This window comes from Ranitomeya imitator, chromosome 5 (assembly GCF_032444005.1).
Source record: "Ranitomeya imitator isolate aRanImi1 chromosome 5, aRanImi1.pri, whole genome shotgun sequence".
Taxonomy (NCBI): domain Eukaryota; kingdom Metazoa; phylum Chordata; class Amphibia; order Anura; family Dendrobatidae; genus Ranitomeya; species Ranitomeya imitator.
In genome coordinates, this window is record NC_091286.1 from 32,860,871 (window position 1) to 32,883,871 (window position 23,001).

Below are 23,001 nucleotides of genomic sequence, written 5' to 3' on the forward strand. Positions count from 1 at the left end.
CAATTGGTCCAAAATTAAAGTTTATGAAAAAAAAACCTACAAAAAGTTAGACCAAGGTAAACTTTACCTTATTTTGAAGAGTCAGATTTTCCAATTTTGTGGATTCCATCAGTGCTTCTAGATCACCATAGGACGCTTTCAGACCAGTAATGGTGGACTGAAGAGTCTCGTTCTCTTCCAAAATATTCCGAACCTTCTCTTCAGATTCTTCTAAAGCGATCTGCAGACTTTTGTTACTATTCCTCAGGTTTTCACATTCCACTTCAAATTGGGAGACTTGTGAAGAATATGTCTCTTCCATTTGCTCAGAATCTTTTATTTGGCCCTCAAGGGCCACCAGTTGCCGAGTCTTCTCATCTAGCAGAAGTTTACATTCTTCTTGTTCCAAAGTAACTTTTTGAAGAGAAATCTCAAGGTTGTTGCTGGTCGTCTGGGCCTTCTTCAATTCTTGAAGCAACTGTTCCTTCTGCTGCTCCACCTTGGATGAAAGCTCGGCACAATCGGCCACGGCGGTTTCATATTTTTGGTCAGAAAGGGCTTTTTGTGCAAGTAACTCTTCCAGTTCCACGTGAAGCAAATGCTGTTGTTTGTTGGAGTTGTCCATAAACTGGATATGTTCCATCTCTCTGTTCTCCAGAGTTTTTGTAATGTTGGCAATTGTGGCTTCTAACTCAAACATCTTCTCCCGGTTGATTTGAAGTTCTTCTTCCAGTTCTTTAAACTCTTTTCCTGCCACCTGCGGAGAGGAAAAGATAGAGATAGCAAATCGATTTAGCTAAGAATCTTCATTTATTTTGTATCTATTCTATATTGTCTCCGTGGTTACAGACAACAAATAAACCTAGTGTAGTCAGATTCTTAAGTCAGATCATTTTTTTCTTTTCTCCCTACTATTAGTGATATCGATTTATTAAGCAAAATAGTCGGAACATGTGCAAGGTGGACATGCCCTTTATTTTCGTTCTACATTCTTAGATTTTCCTACCATGGTTAGAGACTCCATTGAAGAACGATTAATTTCCAATAAAAAAAGGGTAGAAAAACAGAATTAGGGATTTGGGTCTACAAATTCAAACAATGTCTAAAAAAAAAATGACAGTAATGAGGGGTCACATACGAAAAGTTGTACCAAGGTGGTAAAAAAAAAAAGAAGCTTAATGTGAGTAAACTTTACCTTACTTTGTAGAGTCTGGTTTTCTAATTTTGTGGATTCCAACCGTGCATCTAGATCACCATAGGAGGCTTTCAGACCAGTAATGGTGGACTGAAGAGTCTCATTCTCTTCCAAAATTTTCAGAACCTTCCCTTCAGATTCTTCTAAAGCGATCTGCAGATTCTTTTTACTAATCCTCAGGTTTTCACATTCCACTTTAAATTGGGAGACTTGTGAAGAATATTTCTCTTCCTTTTGCTCCACGTCTTTTATTTGGCCCTCAAGGGCCACCAGCTGACGAGTCTTCTCATCTAGCAGAAGTTTACATTCTTCTTGTTCCAAAGTAACTTTTTGAAGAGACATCTCAAGGTCGTTGCTGGTCGTCTGTGCCTTCTCCAATTCTTGTAGCAACTGTTCCTTCTGCTGCTCCACCTTGGATGAAAGCTCGGCACAATTGGCCACGGCGGTTTCATATTTTTGGTCAGAAAGGGCTTTTTGTGCAAGTAACTCTTCCAATTCCACGTGAAGCAAATCCTTTTGTTTGTTGGAGTTGTCCATAAACTGGATATGTTCCAGCTCTCTGTTCTCCAGAGCTTTTGTAACATTGGCAATTGTGGCTTCTAACTCAACCATCTTCTCCCGGTTGATTTGAAGTTCTTCTTCCAGTTCTTTAAGCTCTTTTCCTGCCACCTATGGAGAGGAAAAGATAGAGATAGCAAATCGTCTTGGCTACAAATGTTCAACTATTTTGTATCTGTTCTAGAGCCGTGGTTACAGACAACAAATAAACCTAGTGTAGTCAGATCATTTTTTTCTTTTCTCCCTACTATTAGTGATATCGATTTAGTAAGCAAAAAAGTTGGAGCATGTGCAAAGAGGACATGCCCTTTATTTTAGTTCTACATTCTTAGATTTCCCTACCATGGTTAGAGACCCCATTGAAGAACGATTAATTTCCAATAACAAAGAGTAGAAAAACAGAATTAGGGATTTGGGTCTTCAAATTCAAACGATGTCTAAAAAAAAAAAAAAATTACAGTAGTGAGGGATCATCACTTGCCTTTTCAAATACTGGCAAAGAATCGCCAACAGGTCAAAAACTACGAAAAGTTGGACCAAGGTGGTAAGAAGAGAGGGATTTTTGGTTCTACCGTAAAATCTCTTTCTTGGAGCCTTCATTGGGGGACACAGGTAACCATGGGTGTATGCTGCTGTCACTAGGAGGCTGACACTTTGCAAATAAAGAAGAAGTAACTTCTCCCCGGCAGTATACACCCTCCGACAGGCACCAGGCAACTCAGTTGGTGCAAAAGCAGTAGTAGGAACAGGTAATATAAAACTCAACCTATGTACCAACCCACAACAAGGCACGTTGGCCAACACGGTACAACTTCAAGGGAGGGTGCTGTGTCCCCCAATGAAGGCTCCAAGAAAGAGATTTTATGGTAAGAACCAAAAATCCCTCTTTCTTTCTCGCCTCATTGGGGGACACAGGTAACCATGGGATGTCCAAAAGCAGTCCCTAGGGCGGGATATTCTGCAAAAAAGAGGAGTTAGGTAGGCTGGTCAGAAACCGCCGCCTGCAGTATCCTCCTACCCAGGCTCACGTCCGCAGAAGCCTGAGTATGCACCTTGTAGAATTTGACAAAGGTGTGAATGGATGACCACGTTGCGGCCTTGCAAACCTGCAAGGCCGATGCTTGGTGACGAACTGCCCAGGAAGCTGCCACAGCCCGGGTAGAGTGAGCCTTCACCCCCGACGGAGGCCGTTTGTCTTGAACACGGTATGCTTCCAGAACCGCCGAACTGATCCAACGAGCAATTGTGGACTTGGAGGCGGGGAGCCCCTTTCGCCGCCCTTCCGAGACAACGAACAGAGAATCGGCCTGACGAAAGGAGGCAGTTCTGGCAAGATAAATTCGGATAGCCCTGACCACATCCAACTTGTGAAGAGATTTCTCCAAGGGATGAACCGGGGAAGGTCACAAAGAAGGGAGGACAATGTCCTCATTGATGTGAAAAGCCGAAACCACCTTTGGTAGAAAGGAAGGAACCGGACATAGAACCACTTTGTCCTGATGCAGGACTAGAAAGGGAGAACGACAGGATAATGCCACCAGCTCCGACACTCTTCTAATGGAGATGATGCTACCTTCCCGGATAGAAGCGAGAAGGAAATGTCCTGAATCGGTTCAAAGGGCGTACGCTGGAGGACTTCCAAAACGAGGTAGAGGTCCCAAGGCTCGACAGGAGGATGATAAGGGGGAGCTATATGAGCGACCCGCTGGATGAAGGTCCGCACCTGAGGCACAGAGGCCAGGTCTCTTTGAAAAAGAATGGACAGAGCGGAAATCTGACCCTTCAAGATGCTAAGGGAAAGACCCGAATCTAGACAAGCTTGAAGGAAACTGAGAAGGGATGGACGAGAAAAGGTCATAGGAAACAGATTGTTGTCCTGACACCACCGGAAAAAAGCCTTCCAACACCTGTGGTAAATACGCGAGGAAGCCGGTTTTCTCGCCCTTATCATAGTCTGGATGACACTGTGAGGTGGAGGAAAACCGCCCCCCAACCTGGCGTCGGTGGAGATCACCTGCCAGCGGGGAGGGAGAAATGACCTCCCGCGCAGAATGGAGATGGACAGCGTCCACTAAGAGAGAGACTGTTTCACCCTGGGCGAGAGGCGAAACGGGCGATCCAGGGAAAGTGGGTTCCTGTCCCAGGCAGACAGAAGGGCCAGCTGGAGGGGACGAGAGTGGAACTGAGCATAGGGGACCGCTTCTATGGAAGCGACCATTTTCCCCAGAACCCTCATGGCGAGGCGGAGAGACAGAGGATTCGGGCTCTTTAGAGCTCTGACCCCACCCCGGCGAAGGGAAAGGAACTTCTCTTTGGGAAGAAAAACCTGAGCCGGAGAGGTATCGAATTCCATGCCCAGGAACTCCAGGCGCTGAGTTGGAAACAGGAAAGACTTCTGATAATTGATTTTCCAGCCGAGGTGAAGAAGCGTGTCAAGAGTAAGTTGGAGGCTCTGGCTGTAATCCTGACGGGATGGACCCTTGATCAAGAGGTCGTCGAGGTATGGGATTACCAGAAACCCCTTCGAACGGAGAATGGCCATGATAGCTGCCATGACCTTCGTGAAGACCCTGGGCGCAGATGCCAGACCAAAGGGGAGGGCCGTGAACTGATAACGATGACCCTGGATTGCGAACCGGAGGAATCTCTGATGCCGTACGCAAATAGGAACGTGAAGGTACGCATCTCGGATATCCACGGAACACAGAAACTCTCCCTGTTCCATGGACGCGACCACCGAGCGTAGAGATTCCATCTTGAAGCGCCGAATCCGGAGATGGCGGTTCAGCTGCTTGAGATCCAAAATTGGACGGAGAGAGCCGTCCTTTTCTGAAACCACGAACAGGTTTGAGTAAAAACACGAAAACCGCTCGCGATAAGGCACCGGAACTACGACTCCTGAGGCGAGGAGTGAATCGACGGCCTGGAGAAGTCCTGAGAGGTGGGAGGGCTGTTTGGGAGGACGAGAAAGCAGGAAACGTCTTCCTGGGGACAAAGAAAAGTCTATCTTGTAGCCTAAAGTGACGATCTCCCTGACCCAGGCATCGTCGACTACTGATAGCCAAACCTCTGAGAACAGAAGAAGCCGGCCTCCCACCCTGGAGGGATTTCCAGGTGGGGGCGACCCGTCATTTGTTAGAAAACCTGTGGCCCCGAGATCCCGATGGTTTTGCGGGGTGGCTCTTAGCTCTCCAGCGAGGTGGAGGTCTGAAAGGAGGTTTTCTTTGGTCTCCCTGCGAGGAAGAACAATCCTGGTTGGAGTTTCCTGAGGCGAAGGACCGAAAAAGGGCGAATGGCCACAATGTTGCTGTTAGCCCTGGTGGAGCAGGTCGCTGCATCAAGGGAGGCATTCATGAGGTATTTTTCTGCAAGAGAAATCTGATCCGCTAAATCAGACAGTTCCTCAGCAGGAGCAGAGGCCAAAATGCCCCTGCGCTGGGTCTTGGACCAGGCTGACACAGCCCTGGCTACCCAGGACGAGGCAAAACTAGGGCAGAGGGAGGCTCCGGAAGCCTCAAATACCGATTTTGCTAATGCCTCGATTTGCCTGTCCGTGGGGTCCTTAACCCCTTTCTGACATCGGACGTACTATCCCGTCCATGTGGGGTGGGCCCCTATGACCATGGACGGGATAGTACGTCCAGCGCGATCGGCGGCGCTCACGGGGGGAGCGCCGCCGAGTGTCAGCTGCCTATTGCAGCTGACATCCGGCACTATGTGCCAGGAGCGGTCACGGACCGCCCCCGGCACATTAACCCCTGGCACACCGCGATCAAAGATGATCGCGATGTGCCGGCGGTGCAGGGAAGCATCGCGCAGGGAGGGGGCTCCCTGCGGGCTTCCCTGAGCCCCCCGCAGCAACGCGATGTGATCGCGTTGCTGCGAGGGTCTTACCTCCCTCCCGGCTCGAGCCCCGGATCCAAGATGGCCACGGATCCGGGTCCTGCAGGGAGGGAGGTGGCTTCACAGAGCCTGCTCAGAGCAGGCACTGTGAAGCCTGCAGCGCTGCATGTCAGATCAGTGATCTGACAGAGTGCTGTGCAAACTGTCAGATCACTGATCTGTGATGTCCCCCCCTGGGACAAAGTAAAAAAAAAAATTTTCAAACGTGTAAAAAAAAATTAAAAAAAATATTCCAAAATAATGAAAAAAAAAAAAAATATATTATTCCCATAAATACATTTCTTTATCTAAATAAAAAAAACAAAACAATAAAAGTACACATATTTAGTATCGCCGCGTCCGTAACGGCCCGACCTATAAAACTGGCCCACTAGTTAACCCCTTCAGTAAACACCGTAAGAAAAAAAAAAAAAAAAAACGAGGCAAAAAACAACGCTTTATTATCATACTACCGAACAAAAAGTGGAATAACACGCGATCAAAAAGACAGATATAAATAACCATGGTACCGCTGAAAACGTCATCTTGTCCCGCAAAAAACGAGCCGCCATACAGCATCATCAGCAAAAAAATAAAAAAGTTATAGTCCTGAGAATAAAGCGATGCCAAAATAATTATTTTTTCTATAAAATAGTTTTTATCGTATAAAAGCGCCAAAACATAAAAAAATGATATAAATGAGGTGTCGCTGTAATCGTACTGACCCGAAGAATAAAACTGCTTTATCAATTTTACCAAACGCGGAACGGTATAAACGCCTCCCCCAAAAGAAATTCATGAATAGCTGGTTTTTGGTCATTCTGCCTCACAAAAATCGGAATAAAAAGCGATCAAAAAATGTCACGTGCCCGAAAATGTTACCAATAAAAACGTCAACTCGTCCCGCAAAAAACAAGACCTCACATGACTCTGTGGACCAAAATATAGAAAAATTATAGCTCTCAAAATGTGGTAACGCAAAAAATATTTTTTGCAATAAAAAGCGTCTTTCAGTGTGTGACGGCTGCCAATCATAAAACTCCGCTAAAAAACCCGCTATAAAAGTAAATCAAACCCCCCTTCATCACCCCCTTAGTTAGGGAAAAATTAAAAAAATTTATTTATTTCCATTTTCCCATTAGGGCTAGGGCTAGGGTTAGGGCTAGGGTTAGGATTAGGGCTAGGGTTAGGGCTAGGGTTAGGGCTAGGGTTAGGATTAGGGTTAGGGCTAGGGTTAGGGCTAGGGTTAGGGCTAGGGTTAGGATTAGGGTTAGGATTAGGGTTAGGGTTAGGATTAGGGCTAGGGCTACAGTTTGGGTTGGGGCTAAAGTTACAGTTAGGGTTTAGATTACATTTACAGTTGGGAATAGGTTTGGGATTAGGGTAAGGGGTGTGTCTGGGTTAGAGGTGTGGTTAGGGTTACTGTTGGGATTAGGGTTAGGGGTGTGTTTGGATTAGGGTTTCAGTTATAATTTGGGGGTTTCCACTGTTTAGGCACATCAGGGGCTCTCCAAACGCGATATGGCGTCCGATCTCAATTCCAGCCAATTCTGCGTTGAAAAAGTAAAACAGTGCTTCTTCCCTTCCGAGCTCTCCCGTGTGCCCAAACAGGGGTTTACCCCAACATATGGGGTATCAGCGTACTCAGGACAAATAGGACAACAACTTTTGGGGTCCAATTTCTCCTGTTACCCTTGGGAAAATACAAAACTCGGGGCTAAAACATATTTTTTGTGGGAAAAAAAAAGATTTTTTATTTTCATGGCTCTGCGTTATAAACTGTAGTGAAACACTTGGGGGTTCAAAGTTCTCACAACACATCTAGATTAGTTCCCTGGGGGGTCTAGTTTCCAATATGGGGTCACTTGTGGGGGGTTTCTACTGTTTAGGTACATTAGGGGTTCTGCAAACGCAATGTGACGTCTGCAGACCATTCCATCTAAGTCTGCATTCCAAATGGCGCTCCTTTCCTTCCGAGCTCTGCCATGCGCTCAAACGGTGGTTTCCCCCAACATACGGGGTATCAGCGTACTCAGGACAAATTGGACAACAACTTTTGGGGTCGAATTTCTCCTCTTACCCTCGGGAAAATACAAAACTGGGGGCTAAAAAATAATTTTGGGGGGAAAGATTTTTTTTTTTAATTTTCACGGATCTGCGTTACAAACTGTAGTGAAACACTTGGGGGTTCAAAGCTATCACAACACATCTAGATGAGTTCCTTAGGGGGTCTAGTTTCCAAAATGGTGTCACTTGTGGGAGGTTTCTACTGTTTAGGTACATTAGGGGCTCTGCAAATGCAATGTGACACCTGCAGACCATTCCATCTACGTCCTCATTCCAAATGGAGCTCCTTCCCTTCCGAGCCCTCCCATGCGCCCAAACAGTGGTTCCCCCCCACATATGGGGTATCAGCGCACTCAGGACAAATTGGACAACAAATTGTGGGGTCGAATTTCTCCTGTTACCCTCGGGAAAATACAAAACTGGGGGCTAAAAAATAATTTTTGTGGGAAAAAATTTTTGTTTTATTTTTACGGCTCTCCATTATAAACTTCTGTGAAGCCCTTGGTGGGTCAAAGCGCTCAGCACACATCTAGATAAGTTCCTAAGGGGGTCTACTTTCCAAAATGGTGTCACTTGTGGGGGGTTTCTACTGTTTAGGTACATTAGGGGCTCTGCAAACGCAATGTGACACCTGCAGACCATTCCATCTAAGTCTGCATTCAAATGGCACTCCTTCCCTTCTAAGCCCTCCCATGTGCCCAAACAGTGGTTCCCCCCACATATGGTGTATCATCGCACTCAGGACAAATTGGGCAACAAATTTTGGGGTCCAATTTCTCCTGTTACCCTCAGGAAAATACAAAACTGGGGGCTAAAAAAATAATTTTTGTGGGAAAAAAATTTTGTTTTATTTTTACGGCTCTGCATTATAAACTTCTGTGAAGCACTTGGTGGGTCAAAGTGCTCACCACACCTCCAGATAAGTTCCTTAGGGGGTCTACTTTCCAAAATGGTGTCACTTGTGGGGGGTTTCAATGTTTAGGCACATTAGTGGCTCTTCAAACGCAACATGGCGTCCCATCTCAATTCCAGTCAATTTTGCATTGAAAAGTCAAATGGCACTCCTTCGCTTCCGAGCTCTGCCATGCGCCCAAACAGTGGTTTACCCCCACATGTGGGGTATTGGCATACTCAGGACAAATTGTACAACAATGTTTGGGGTCCATTTTCTCCTGTTACCCTTGGTAAAATAAAACAAATTGGAGCTGAATTAAATTTTTGTGAAAAAAAGTTAAATGTTCATTTTTATTTAAACATTCAAAAAATTCCTGTGAAGCACCAGAAGCGTTAATAAACTTCTTGAATATGGTTTTGAGCACCTTGAGGGGTGTAGTTTTTAGAATGGTGTCACACTTGGGTATTTTCTATCATATAGACCCCTCAAAATGACTTCAAATGAGATGTGGTCCCTAAAATAAAATGGTGTTGTAGAAATGAGAAATTGCTGGTCAACTTTTAACCCTTATAACTCCCTAACAAAAAAAAATTTTGGTTCCAAAATTGTGTTGATGTAAAGTAGACATGTGGGAAATGTTACTTATTAAGTATTTTGTGTGACATATCTCTGTGATTTAATTGCATAAAAATTCAAAGTTGGAAAATTGCGAAATTTTCATAATTTTCGCCAAATTTCCGTTTTTTTCACAAATAAACGCAGGTACTATCAAAGAATTTTTACCATTGTCATGAAGTACAATATGTCACGAGAAAACAATGTCAGAATCACCAGGATCCATTGAAGCGTTCCAGAGTTATAACCTCATAAAGGGACAGTGGTCAGAATTGTAAAAATTGGCCCGGTCATTAACGTGCAAACCACCCTTGGGGATAAAGGGGTTAAGGGAAGCCACGTCCAGGATAGACAGAACCATGGAGGGAAAAATGGTAACAAAATTCTCATTGGGGTCTGTTACAAACCCCCAAATATAACAGAAACCATGGAAAGTCTACTTCTAAAGCAGATAGATGAAGCTGCAACCCATAATGAGGTCCTGGTTATGGGGGACTTTAACTACCCGGATATTAACTGGGAAACAGAAACCTGTGAAACCCATAAAGGCAACAGGTTTCTGCTAATAACCAAGAAAAATTATCTTTCACAATTGGTGCAGAATCCAACCAGAGGAGCAGCACTTTTAGACCTAATACTATCTAATAGACCTGACAGAATAACAAATCTGCAGGTGGTTGGGCATTTAGGAAATAGCGACCACAATATTGTGCAGTTTCACCTGTCTTTCACTAGGGGGACTTGTCAGGGAGTCACAAAAACATTGAACTTTAGGAAGGCAAAGTTTGACCAGCTTAGAGATGCCCTTAATCTGGTTGACTGGGACAATATCCTCAGAAATAAGAATACAGATAATAAATGGGAAATGTTTAAGAACATCCTAAATAGGCAGTGTAAGCGGTTTATACCTTGTGGGAATAAAAGGACTAGAAATAGGAAAAACCCAATGTGGCTAAACAAAGAAGTAAGACAGGCAATTAACAGTAAAAAGAAAGCATTTGCACTACTAAAGCAGGATGGCACCATTGAAGCTCTAAAAAACTATAGGGAGAAAAATACTTTATCTAAAAAACTAATTAAAGCTGCCAAAAAGGAAACAGAGAAGCACATTGCTAAGGAGAGTAAAACTAATCCCAAACTGTTCTTCAACTATATCAATAGTAAAAGAATAAAAACTGAAAATGTAGGCCCCTTAAAAAATAGTGAGGAAAGAATGGTTGTAGATGACGAGGAAAAAGCTAACATATTAAACACCTTCTTCTCCACGGTATTCACAGTGGAAAATGAAATGCTAGGTGAAATCCCAAGAAACAATGAAAACCCTATATTAAGGGTCACCAATCTAACCCAAGAAGAGGTGCGAAACCGGCTAAATAAGATTAAAATAAATAAATCTCCGGGTCCGGATGGCATACACCCACGAGTACTAAGAGAACTAAGTAATGTAATAGATAAACCATTATTTCTTATTTTTAGGGACTCTATAGTGACAGGGTCTGTTCCGCAGGATTGGCGCATAGCAAATGTGGTGCCAATATTCAAAAAGGGCTCTAAAAGTGAACCTGGAAATTATAGGCCAGTAAGTCTAACCTCTATTGTTGGTAAAATATTTGAAGGGTTTCTGAGGGATGTTATTCTGGATTATCTCAATGAGAATAACTGTTTAACTCCATATCAGCATGGGTTTATGAGAAATCGCTCCTGTCAAACCAATCTAATCAGTTTTTATGAAGAGGTAAGCTATAGGCTGGACCACGGTGAGTCATTGGACGTGGTATATCTCGATTTTTCCAAAGCGTTTGATACCGTGCCGCACAAGAGGTTGGTACACAAAATGAGAATGCTTGGTCTGGGGGAAAATGTGTGTAAATGGGTTAGTAACTGGCTTAGTGATAGAAAGCAGAGGGTGGTTATAAATGGTATAGTCTCTAACTGGGTCGCTGTGACCAGTGGGGTACCGCAGGGGTCAGTATTGGGACCTGTTCTCTTCAACATATTCATTAATGATCTGGTAGAAGGTTTACACAGTAAAATATCGATATTTGCAGATGATACAAAACTATGTAAAGCAGTTAATACAAGAGAAGATAGTATTCTGCTACAGATGGATCTGGATAAGTTGGAAACTTGGGCTGAAAGGTGGCAGATGAGGTTTAACAATGATAAATGTAAGGTTATACACATGGGAAGAAGGAATCAATATCACCATTACACACTGAACGGGAAACCACTGGGTAAATCTGACAGGGAGAAGGACTTGGGGATCCTAGTTAATGATAAACTTACCTGGAGCAGCCAGTGCCAGGCAGCAGCTGCCAAGGCAAACAGGATCATGGGGTGCATTAAAAGAGGTCTGGATACACATGATGAGAGCATTATACTGCCTCTGTACAAATCCCTAGTTAGACCGCACATGGAGTACTGTGTCCAGTTTTGGGCACCGGTGCTCAGGAAGGATATAATGGAACTAGAGAGAGTACAAAGGAGGGCAACAAAATTAATAAAGGGGATGGGAGAACTACAATACCCAGATAGATTAGCGAAATTAGGATTATTTAGTCTAGAAAAAAGACGACTGAGGGGCGATCTAATAACCATGTATAAGTATATAAGGGGACAATACAAATATCTCGCTGAGGATCTGTTTATACCAAGGAAGGTGACGGGCACAAGGGGGCATTCTTTGCGTCTGGAGGAGAGAAGGTTTTTCCACCAACATAGAAGAGGATTCTTTACTGTTAGGGCAGTGAGAATCTGGAATTGCTTGCCTGAGGAGGTGGTGATGGCGAACTCAGTCGAGGGGTTCAAGAGAGGCCTGGATGTCTTCCTGGAGCAGAACAATATTGTATCATACAATTACTAGGTTCTGTAGAAGGACGTAGATTTATTATGATGGAATATAGGCTGAACTGGATGGACAAATGTCTTTTTTCGGCCTTACTAACTATGTTACTATGTAACCGTCTGCGAGGATAGCCTGGAGACGAGCGGGTCGACCTTAGGAGACTCGGACCATTTGGAGACAAGGTCGGAGTGAAAGGGGTATAGCACGTGAAGCCGTTTCCTGCCAGGGAAACGCTTGCCAGGGTTTTCCCAGTGTGTAGAGGTAGTGTTATCAAACTCCTTGTGATTAGGAAAAACCCTAGAGGGACGTTTAATCCGTTTAAACGCAACGGAGACGTCCTGAGAGCTTGCCTCATCCTCTTTAAGCTCAAGCGTCTGAATGATAGCTGAAATAAGGCTATCCACCATCTCCTGTGTACAGGAAGTCTGATCTGCATCAGAGTCAGATTCCGACTGAGAGGATAGGTCAGACCCGACGTCCGCCTGCGAGGAGGGGGAACGGGCAGATAGGGGTATCCCGGTGTGGTCCAGGGAACTGGAAGAGGATCTAGATAAGGTCCTTTTTCTGTCTCTTTTGTCCGGTTTGCCTCTGTGAGGGTCTTGGACAGGTGCGAGCGAATCGCCGTGTGAGGCGTTCGTGGCACTGGTGGTATTAGAGAGAAGCGGGATACGTTCAAGTGCCTGGACCAGGGACTGAGAAACCTTAGTCAGGTCAGACACTGATTGAGACATAGCAACAGCCCACTCTGGGGGAGGGGGGTGCACTCATCCTGGGACCTAGGAGCTTCCTGAGGGACGGACATGATGGGAGGAACGCAGGACGGGCAGAAGGGTGAAGGCTGACCTGAGGCCCACTTTTTCTTACAGTGAGCGCAGGCGTAATGGATGGCCGTAGTGGCAAAGGCTGGAGTGGGGTCGGACATAGGTGGATATTACCTTGTCCTGGAACGGAGAAGTACTGCCGGGAGGAGATGAGCCCAAGAGAGCAGTAGTGCTGAGCCAGCTGAAAAACAGCGACAGCGGAAGCCGCAAGTGCCTGTGTTCCCCTGAAATTCTTCTGTCCCATGCGGTGAGCCAAGCTGACAGGGAGAAGGAAGACGCAGAAAAGAGCGCTGAGACAGCGCAACGCTGTGGGCGTGCACAGGTGCCGAAGGGGAAAGCAGGAGAAATGCCCCCAACTGCGCTGAAAAACTCCTGGCCGCAATAATGCAGGCCGCCACAAGAGGACGCAGAAGCGCCGAAAGAAGGAGAAGAAAAAACTCCTTGCCGCAATAATGCAGGCCACCACTAGGGGGTGCAGAAGCACCGAAAGAAGGTGAAGAAGAAGCCCGAGAGAAAAAAATGGCGGGAGCGCGCTGTTTGGATCCCGAGGAGGGAAGGAGAAATGCCGGTGTGCAGCAATAGAGAAAAACCGGCGCCAGAAACAAAAGGTAGCGACCCTTCTTCCCTGATGCAGCCCTTTTACTCCCCTAATAAAGATGTACCCCCATGTGATGACCCCCCCTTAGAAGATCGCTTGCCGGGCGGCGTGCGGGCTGGGGGGGGGATGTTGGTGTGGGGGTGGTGTTTCATACTGTTGCTTGAAGATCCCCTACCTGGGGTTGAGGAACGCATCAGGATCCCTTGTAGGATGGAGGGTCCTGGAAGAAGTCCTCCTTCCCGCGCCACGAACTCCGGCGCAGAAGACGGCGTCGACCCCTAACCAGAGGGAGAGGGTCACTAGAAGTGACCGCCGTCTTCCTCTCAGCCCACTGCGAGGAGAGGGATGAGGAGGGGAACGGGCAGGACTGGCCACCGAGGAAAAGGGTCACCCTGAACACCCGAATGGGTGACAGGGGACAAGTCCTGCCCAGCGGGTCCGAGAGGGTGCGATGTGGGTGATACCACACTGCTCTCTCGGTCGCTCAAAGTGGGGAAAACAGGGTGAGAAAAACTGCACCCTGTTACCCTGAAGAAAAGAGTCTGAAAAAGAAAGGGGAAAAGGTTAATAAACACAACAAATCCCTGTAAAAGAAATGCGGCTCTGGGTTTAGATCCAGGTCCGCCTCCTACAGACACTAAGCAAAAACTGAGTTGCCTGGTGCCTGTTGGAGGGTGTATACTGCCGGGGAGGAGCAACTTCTTCTTTATTTGCATAGTGTCAGCCTCCTAGTGACAGCAGCATACACCCATGGTTACCTGTGTCCCCCAATGAGGCGAGAAAGAAAAGAACCTTAAGGTGAGTAAACTTTACCTTACTTTGTAGAGTCTGGTTTTCCAATTTTTTAGATTCCATCAGTGCTTCTAGATCACCATAGGAGGCTTTCAGACCAGTAATGGTGGACTGAAGAGTTTCGTTCTCTTCCAAAATATTCCGAACCTTCCCTTCAGATTCTGCTAAAGCGATCTGCAGACTCTTGTTACTATTCCTCAGGTTTTCACATTCCACTTCAAATTGGGAGACTTGTGAAGAATATGTCTCTTCCATTTGCTCAGAGTCTTTTATTTGGCCCTCAAGGACCACCAGTTGACGAGTCTTCTCATCTAGCAGAAGTTTACATTCTTCTTGTTCCAAAGTAACTTTTTGAAGAGACATCTCAAGGTTGTTGCTGGTTGTCTGGGCCTTCTCCAATTCTTGTAGTAACTGTTCCTTCTGCTGCTCAACCTTGGATGAAAGCTCGGCACAATCGGCCACGGCGGTTTCATATTTTTGGTCAGAAAGGGCTTTTTGTGCAAGTAACTCTTCCAGTTCCATGTGAAGCAAATCCTGTTGCTTGTTGGAGTAGTCCATAAACTGGATATGTTCCATCTCTCTGTTCTCCAGAGTTTTTGTAACGTTGGCAATTGTGGCTTCTAACTCAACCATTTTCTCCCGGTTGATTTGAAGTTCTTCTTCCAGTTCTTTAATCTTTTTCCTTAAACATTTTAATTCCATTTCTAAAGCTTCTTTTTGCTCCTTGACTCTTTCAACTTCCTCATTCGATGTCTCTGTTTGCAAGACGGCATTCTCCAGATTCTCTTCGGACATGAGCAATTCTCGTTCCAAAGACTCGATCCGGTCATTCAGCTTGTCGAATTTACGCTCGCTCTCTTTTAGCTTTTCCATCCAATGGCGCTTCTTCTTCTCGTCGGCTTCAATCTTCACTTTAAGTTTTTCTATTCCAGTACGCATTTGAGTAGCCTCCTCTTGAGCAGAATTCACGCTGTTGCCCAGCTCAAGTTTCTCACGTTGACACCGTTCCAGAGTTCTCGAAAGATTCTCATTTTCCGCTTGCGCTGTGCTTACTTGTAGCTGGAGATTTTCTTGCTCGCTGGCCAGGACTTTCTTTTCTTCTTCAAATTTTTGGATCCAATTCTGCAACTCTTGAACTTGCTTCTTTTCATTTTCTTGCGAGCACATCAGAGAATCCTTTTCTGCGGTCAACTCTTCAGCAGTCAATTTTGCAACCTTAAGTTCCTCCTTCAGTGTTCGTAATTCAGATTCTAATATCTTTATCAGGTCCTTCGAGCTTAATCTAATAGATTCCAATTCCTGCTCTCTTGCCTGAAGGTTTTTATACATTTGCTCAAGCTCTTCCTTTTCTTCGAATAAACTCTCCAGTTCCTGAGTGAGTTGACATTTTACCGCCATGACATTATTAAGATTCTCTTGAACCTCATTAAAGGACCTTAATTTGCCTTCGCTTTCCTCTTGCAAGCACTGCCACTTAGACTGAAGGGCATCCAGGTCCGCTTCCAGAGATAGAGCGTGGTTCTCGATATTTGCTTTTTCAGATTTCACCCTCCTCAGCTCCAATTCTGTTTGAAGGTAATTGTCTTTCCATTCCTTGCCGGAGATCTCTAGGTTCTCGCATACACTAGACAGTTCGGATATCTTCGAGTTTAGTATCTCTATCGCGTTCAATGAATTATTTAGCTCTTTTTCAAATTCGACAATCTTATTGGCCGACTGCAATTTCTCATGGGAGATCAACTCAATTTTTCCTAATAATTCCGATCTTTCAACTCCAAAATCTTTAGATTTATTATCAAGGTCTTGTATTTCTTGGACTTTTTTCAGAATCTCTGCCCTTAGGGTCTTAACTTGGGCCGACAAATCTTTTATTTCGGCTACCAAATTCTGGTTAATCTCTTCTCTTTCTGTACAATGCGGACAAAGCTTCTGTTCTTCTTCAGTTTTCAGCTGGAGACTCCGCGACATATCTTGTGTTTCCAGGTTGCCTACATGGACTCCACTCCCGCCATTCCGTCTTTTCCTTTCTCGGGAGGAATTCTCAATATTTTCTCCTTTATTGGTCGGAATTTCAGGATTACCCATTTCTATTACATTCTCATCTTCGCTTTTATTCTCAACTTTTGGACTTCGTTTTAACTGTCCATGGGTTCGCAATTCAGTGTTTCCAATAGAAAGTCTTCCTATGGGCAGAACTGTGCACATGGTTTGGTTCACGGTTACCTAACAAGATAAAAAGAAAAAAAAGAAAATGTAAATACAAAAAAAGGATAAAAAAAAAATTGTATAAATCTTATTAAAAAGGAAATATATTCTATAAAAGTAGCAAGAAGAAATTGCCAAAATGTATTTTTGCAACCGTTTTTAGTTTGTTCCAATATTGGAGTAAATAAATAAAAATCAATTTTCTCCTACAGCTCCGAGATGGCAAAAGAACTTAAAAGAATTTTCCAAAATTTAGCAACACATGCAAATCTTTCGTATAGACCCATGAAGCACTGTAAGTTTGTCGTGAAATTCTTGATATTATTACTATGCAGAGCTTCCTCGTCTTTGGGCTGTGAATGGGTTTAATAAACGATCCTGGAGGAGGTTGCCATTGTATTTCTAAGAATCACCGAGCTCTGCAGCCACTTATGGGTCAAAAGCAAGCAGTGTTTGTGAGGTTGCACTGCAACACAATGACACAGCAAAAGGACTGTCGAAAAACAAAAAAAAATCCAAACTTCTGAGATATTTAAATTGCATGATGTAACCAAATATGGCCAACACAGGTTTCAATTTTCTGCTAAAAAAAAAAAATCATGGCAGAATCTTACAGACAAATTATCCAATTTTTGTCCAATAGCCTAAGCTGAAACTAAATATCCGAGAAGAAAAATAAAAAAAGGCAAAAACAATCAATAAAAATATAGGACATAAAAAAATTTCTAAACAAATGCACCAGAGCAAATAAAAATAAAGCCAAAAGATCCCACCTCACAATAAATAATTCCCTGTGCACACTTACGTCCTCGCTATCCAACAATGGCAAGGAGCTCGCGCTGAGGTCGAAAATTTGAAGTTCCAGTCTCGCAGACTCCAGCTCCTTAGTCAACTGCTCCACCTCGGCCTTTTCAGAAGACAACTTTGCCTCCATTTCCAAAGCTTGGTCCATCAATTTCTGCTGCCATGTGGCAATCTCAGACAGATGCTGTTTTTGCAACCTGTTCAATTCCATTTGGTAGACTATACGCAAATCTTTGATTTCAGGAGAGGCATCGCTACGTACTCCAGAGACTTGTTGCTGTTGAGGAGGAGACCGATCGAGGAGCAAGTCAACAATCTCACTGGTGGTCGACTTCCTACCTCCATGTTCATCAACCATTTGCTTTACAGGTGGTGATGTTAAAGGGGACAAGGTGGCAGAGTTTTGGCTCTCCAGCTGCACAAGATCTGCTAGGGCCATCGTAGCGTTGTTGGTTGATGCCAAACTGAGCTGGTCCATGTTGAACAACAATGTCAGATTTTCCTCATGGCTCTGTGGGCCAATGGACAGAGGGAACGACGAAATGTCTTCTGTTATATCCAAAACTGAATAATCCATAACCATTCCAGTGCTGCTGCCAATCAATGTAGTTTCATCAAGGTTATGGAGAACCTTCCCCTTCTGTTTTGGACATTTAGGATGATCTTGAAGGAACTTCTTAAGGTCGGAGTCATTTTGAAGGTCAATCAATCGTTCCTGGACACTTTCCACAGATAGGTCTTCCTCCTCATTTCTGCTTAGCAATTCTAACTTGGATTGGGAGTTTATTAAAGAGGTTTCTTTGTCCTTCAGACAATGTCGTAATTCTTCCAGAGTCTTATTTAGAGAGAACTCGTTTCCTCGAAGCTTGCCGATCAACGTAGACAGCTCTTCGTTAGCCCGGAGCAGATGACTGTTCTCTTGCTGAAATCTGAAAACTTTTTCTTTCCATTCCACCACTTCTCCCTTCAGATTTTCATTCTGTCTTGCATTTTCGTCTGTAGACCCACTGACCAGGTTGTCTTCTCCAATAATTCCTTTCTCTAAAGTGTCCATCTTTGCATTGTCTAGTTGCATATTCTCGCACTTTGGCACATTGAGGAGTTCAGCCTTTCTTTTATTCTCCGCTGTCAGCTTTTCGACCTCCTTTTGAAGAGAAACAATTGACCCTCCTAGCGACTCCCTCTCGGAGGACCATGACTCGGACAACACAGTCAGCTCTTGCAACCTCGTAGTAAGTTCTCTGTTACTTTGACACACAGTTTCCATCTCTGCTTTGGCAAAACTTATTTTTTCGGATAAACTGATGATTTCTTCTTCTTTTTCTTTGATGATTGATGTGAAAGAATCAACACTTGGTTCCAGTAAAATGACGTTTGTTGACTTAGACAAGCGACCCTTGCTTCCTTCGGGGTCAGACATGTGTTTTTGGATTTCCTGCTGATTTCTCAGAAGGTCGTGCTGACATTGTAATTCAGCACTTAGTTTTTTATGCATCTCCAACTCCTTTTCCAAAAAGGACACCCGTTTCGACCAGACATCGAGCTCGTCGGTCTTACGCTCCACCTCCAGTTCAGATAATTTTTGCAGGAGTTTTTCTATTTCTTTTTTATACTTCTGAATTTCCGATTCCATGTGACTATTCAGATTTGCGCAGTTTACCTTCTGGACCTCCAGGTCGGCGGTTCTTACATCAGTGATGTCTTGAAGGGTCTTTATCTGGGTGTGTAAGTGTTTCTTATCGTTTTCCAGTACAGTTATCTGCCCTGTTAGTCTTTGAACAGTTGTTTCCATGTCCTCGATTTTTCTAGACATTTCCTCCTTCTCTGTAAAGAACTTGCGAGTTTTATTTTCATATTCATTTTTACACTGGATCCAGTCTTTACATTCTTCCTCCTTACAAAGAAGCAGATTCTTCAAAGTCGACAGTTCCTCCGATGTTTGTGCGTGAGCGCTTTTTATTCCAGATATCTCGTTCTCCCTCTTCTGCAGCAATTCTTTGGCAGAATCTCTTTCCTTCTCAAGATTTGTCATTGTCGATTTAAGATTGTCGATAGAAGTCGAGTCTTGGTAGTTACGTTTCTCCACAGCAGATTTTATTTCTGCATCCAAAGTGTTATTTTTGTCTGAAGAACAATAGAAAAAAAATTACATGCACCTTAAAATTTTTCTTCACCCCTAAACAAGACTTATATGTAGAATTAATCACAAAGGTTTTAAAATGTATTACTTTTTCTCTGATCCTGAATTATTTAATGTATTATACTCCAGAGCTGCACTCACTATTCTGCTGGTGCAGTCAGTGTGTACATACATTACATTACTGATCCTGAGTTACCTCCTGTATTATACTCCAGAGCTGCACTCACTATTCTGCTGGTGCAGTCACTGTGTACATACATTACTGATCCTGAGTTACATCCTGTATTATACTCCAGAGCTGCACTCACTATTCTGCTGGTGCAGTCACTGTGTACATACATTACTAATCCTGAGTTACATCCTGTATTATACCCCAGAGCTGCACTCACTATTCTGCTGGTGCAGTCACTCTGTACATATATTACATTACTGATCCTGAGTTACATCCTGTATTATACCCCAGAGCTGCACTCACTATTCTGCTGGTGCAGTCACTGTGTACATACATTACATTACTGATCCTGAGTCACATCCTGTATTATACCCCAGAGCTGCGCTCACTATTCTGCTGGTGTAGTCACTGTGTACATACATTACATTACTGATCCTGAGTTACATCCAGTATTATACCCCAGAGCTGCACTCACTATTCTGCTGGTGCAGTCACTGTGTACATACATTACATTACTGATCCTGAGTTACATCCTGTATTATCCTCCAGAGCTGCACTCACTATTCTGCTGGTGCAGTCACTGCATACATACATACATTACATTGCTGATCCTGTGGTACATCCTGTATTATACTCCAGAGCTGCACTCACTATTCTGCTGGTGCAGTCACTGTGTACATATATTACATTACTGACCCTGAGTTACATCCTGTATTATACCCCAGAGCTGCACTCACTATTCTGCTGGTGTAGTCACTGTGTACATACATTACATTACATTACTGATCCTGAGTTACATCCTGTATTATACCCCAGAGCTGCACTCACTATTCTGCTGGTGCAGTCACTGTGTACATACATTACTGATCCTGAGTTACATCCTGTATTATACTCCAGAGCTGCACTCACTATTCTGCTGGTGCAGTCACTGTGTACATACATTACATTGCTGATCCTGAGTTACATCCTGTATTATACCCCAGAGCTGCACTCACTATTCTGCTGGTGCAGTCACTGTGTACATACATTACAATACTGATCCTGAGTTACATCTTGTATTATACTCCAGAGCTGCACTCACTATTCTGCTGGTGCAGTCACGGTGTACATACATTACATTACTGATCCTGAGTTATATCCTGTATTATACCCCAGAGATGCACTCACTATTCTGCTGGTGCAGTCACGGTGTACATACATTACATTACTGATCCTGAGTTACATCTTGTATTATACTCCAGAGCTGCACTCACTATTCTGCTGGTGGAGTGACTTGGTTACATCCTGCACACCCCCTTTATCTTCCTGTCCATGCGGGGTATAGCCTGTACACTGACGTTCTGTACTTGTGTTACTCTATGATGAGATGTTCTCTGCATCGTATGAACTTTCACTTCTCTGGAAACAAATCAAAAGTGCATTAAATTATAAAATAAAAACAGAGCTGCACTTTTTTGTGATTTGTTTCAGGAAGAGCATAAAATCACTCAGCCGTGTAATTACTACTGCATCATGGGCATTAAAGTCGCCGCCGCCGTGTGTTCTGCGCATCTCCACACCGCGGAGCTTCTATGGCATCTCTGCGCTGTGTTGTAGCCCAGGGCCGTAATCTCTCCCCGAAATATCTCATTATTGCAGAATCCATTCATCAGTCGCCGCTGCGGCATTTGTTGCATCGTGTTATTAGCTGAACACTGACATTTAATAAGCGGCACGTACGGAGGTTCCCCAGATTCTGCCTGGAATATTGCTCCCCCCCAAAGCAGCCAAATAACTCCATACAGTGATGCAGGGGTGCACTTACTTTTCAGCTCCTCTATAACCACTTGGTTTTGCCGTAGAGTTTGAGTCGCGGTTCTGAGTTCATCTTCTAGTTTCGAGTTTTCTTTCGCTTTACGGTCGAGTTGACTTTTAATTGCGTTTTGCTGAGACCTGGACTCCTGAAAGCAACAAATCAAATTAGGAGGCAGATAAATCCGAGGGGCAAGTAATAAAAATTGGGGGGCACGCCATCTTGTATCCATTACTTAAAGGGAAGGTACCGCGTTTGTAGATCATTAATTAATCAATATAATGTAGCATAACATGCTGTTATAACCCAGATTTGAATGCATGTAAAACAGATTCCGTGTGTTATATGAGTAGAAAGAAGGCACTGGGGGCTGACATCTTGGTTTTGCAGCAGTAGTACGTCACTATCAGTGTCAGATTACGGCACCCCATGGACATAGGAGATAATAGACCGGCTCGGACCCTATCTGTCACATTGCAGCAGCATTAGCAGTGAGCTGGGCACGCCTCTGTGGGCTGCACAACTCACTGCTGTAGGTGTGACTAGCCGCCATTTTATTATAGTCCAGTGCTATTTGTTGAGCTCCACTTACTCTCTATCGCAGGACAGAAGCACTGACTGCTCCTCTGTACTCCAGGCACTGCAGGTTCTGGGCAGACATCCTCTGCTCTCACACGCTGCCCTGTGCTTCTCCTGCTCTGTCTCCACCTCCCCACTTGCACACAGTCCCAGTGATCTCCGGTAAACTGCACTCTCCCCCTGTGTCGCTTTCCCTCTCTGTGCGGCGTGGGGGGGGGTCTCTGTGCGGCGTGGGGGGGGTCTCTGTGCGGCGTGGGGGGGGTCTCTGTGCGGCGTGGGGGGGTCTCTATGCGGCGTGGGGGGGGGGGGGGGGGGGGGGCTCTATACGTGTGTGCAAGCATCGTCCGATGGGACTACAAGTCCCATCGGACGATGCCTGCTACAATGACAGTGATTGACACATTAGCCAATTATGGGACAGTAATAGTCCCATCATCCGGCTAATGTGTTGAATGAAAAAAAAAAAAATACTCCATACATACGTGCTACATACATGCATGCTACATACATACGTGCTACATACATACGTGCTACATACATGCTACATACATATGTGCTACATACATGCATGCTACATACATACGTGCTACATACATGCATGCTACATACATACGTGCTACATACATGCATGCTACATACATACGTGCTACATACATACGTGCTACATACATGCTACATACATATGTGCTACATACATGCATGCTACATACATACGTGCTACATACATGCATGCTACATACATACGTGCTACATATATGCATGCTACATACATGCTACATACATACGTGCTACATACATATGTGCTACATACATGCATGCTACATACATACGTGCTACATACATACGTGCTACATACATGCATGCATGCTACATACATGCATGCTACATACATGCATGCTACATACATACGTGCTACATACATATGTGCTACATACATGCTACATACATATGTGCTACATACATGCATGCTACATACATATGTGCTACATACATGCATGCTACATACATACGTGCTACATACATGCGTGCTACATACATGCGTGCTACATACATGCGTGCTAC

The 23,001-nt window shown here is 44.3% G+C and overlaps 1 protein-coding gene across 3 annotated transcripts in view; it reads right to left on the reverse strand.

The window, feature by feature from the left end:
• Positions 1 to 23,001, reverse strand: part of CENPF (centromere protein F) — a 57,261-nt gene that overhangs the window by 16,744 nt on the left and 17,516 nt on the right. For all 3 annotated transcript variants that reach the window (XM_069768502.1, XM_069768500.1, XM_069768501.1), the window contains 5 exons: positions 21,373 to 21,508; positions 17,258 to 19,380; positions 14,269 to 16,470; positions 1,175 to 1,843; positions 68 to 736 (listed from right to left, as the gene is read on the reverse strand). In XM_069768502.1, coding sequence (XP_069624603.1) covers positions 68 to 736; positions 1,175 to 1,843; positions 14,269 to 16,470; positions 17,258 to 19,380; positions 21,373 to 21,508 — 5,799 coding nt within the window. The remainder of the gene's footprint in view (positions 1 to 67; positions 737 to 1,174; positions 1,844 to 14,268; positions 16,471 to 17,257; positions 19,381 to 21,372; positions 21,509 to 23,001) is intronic.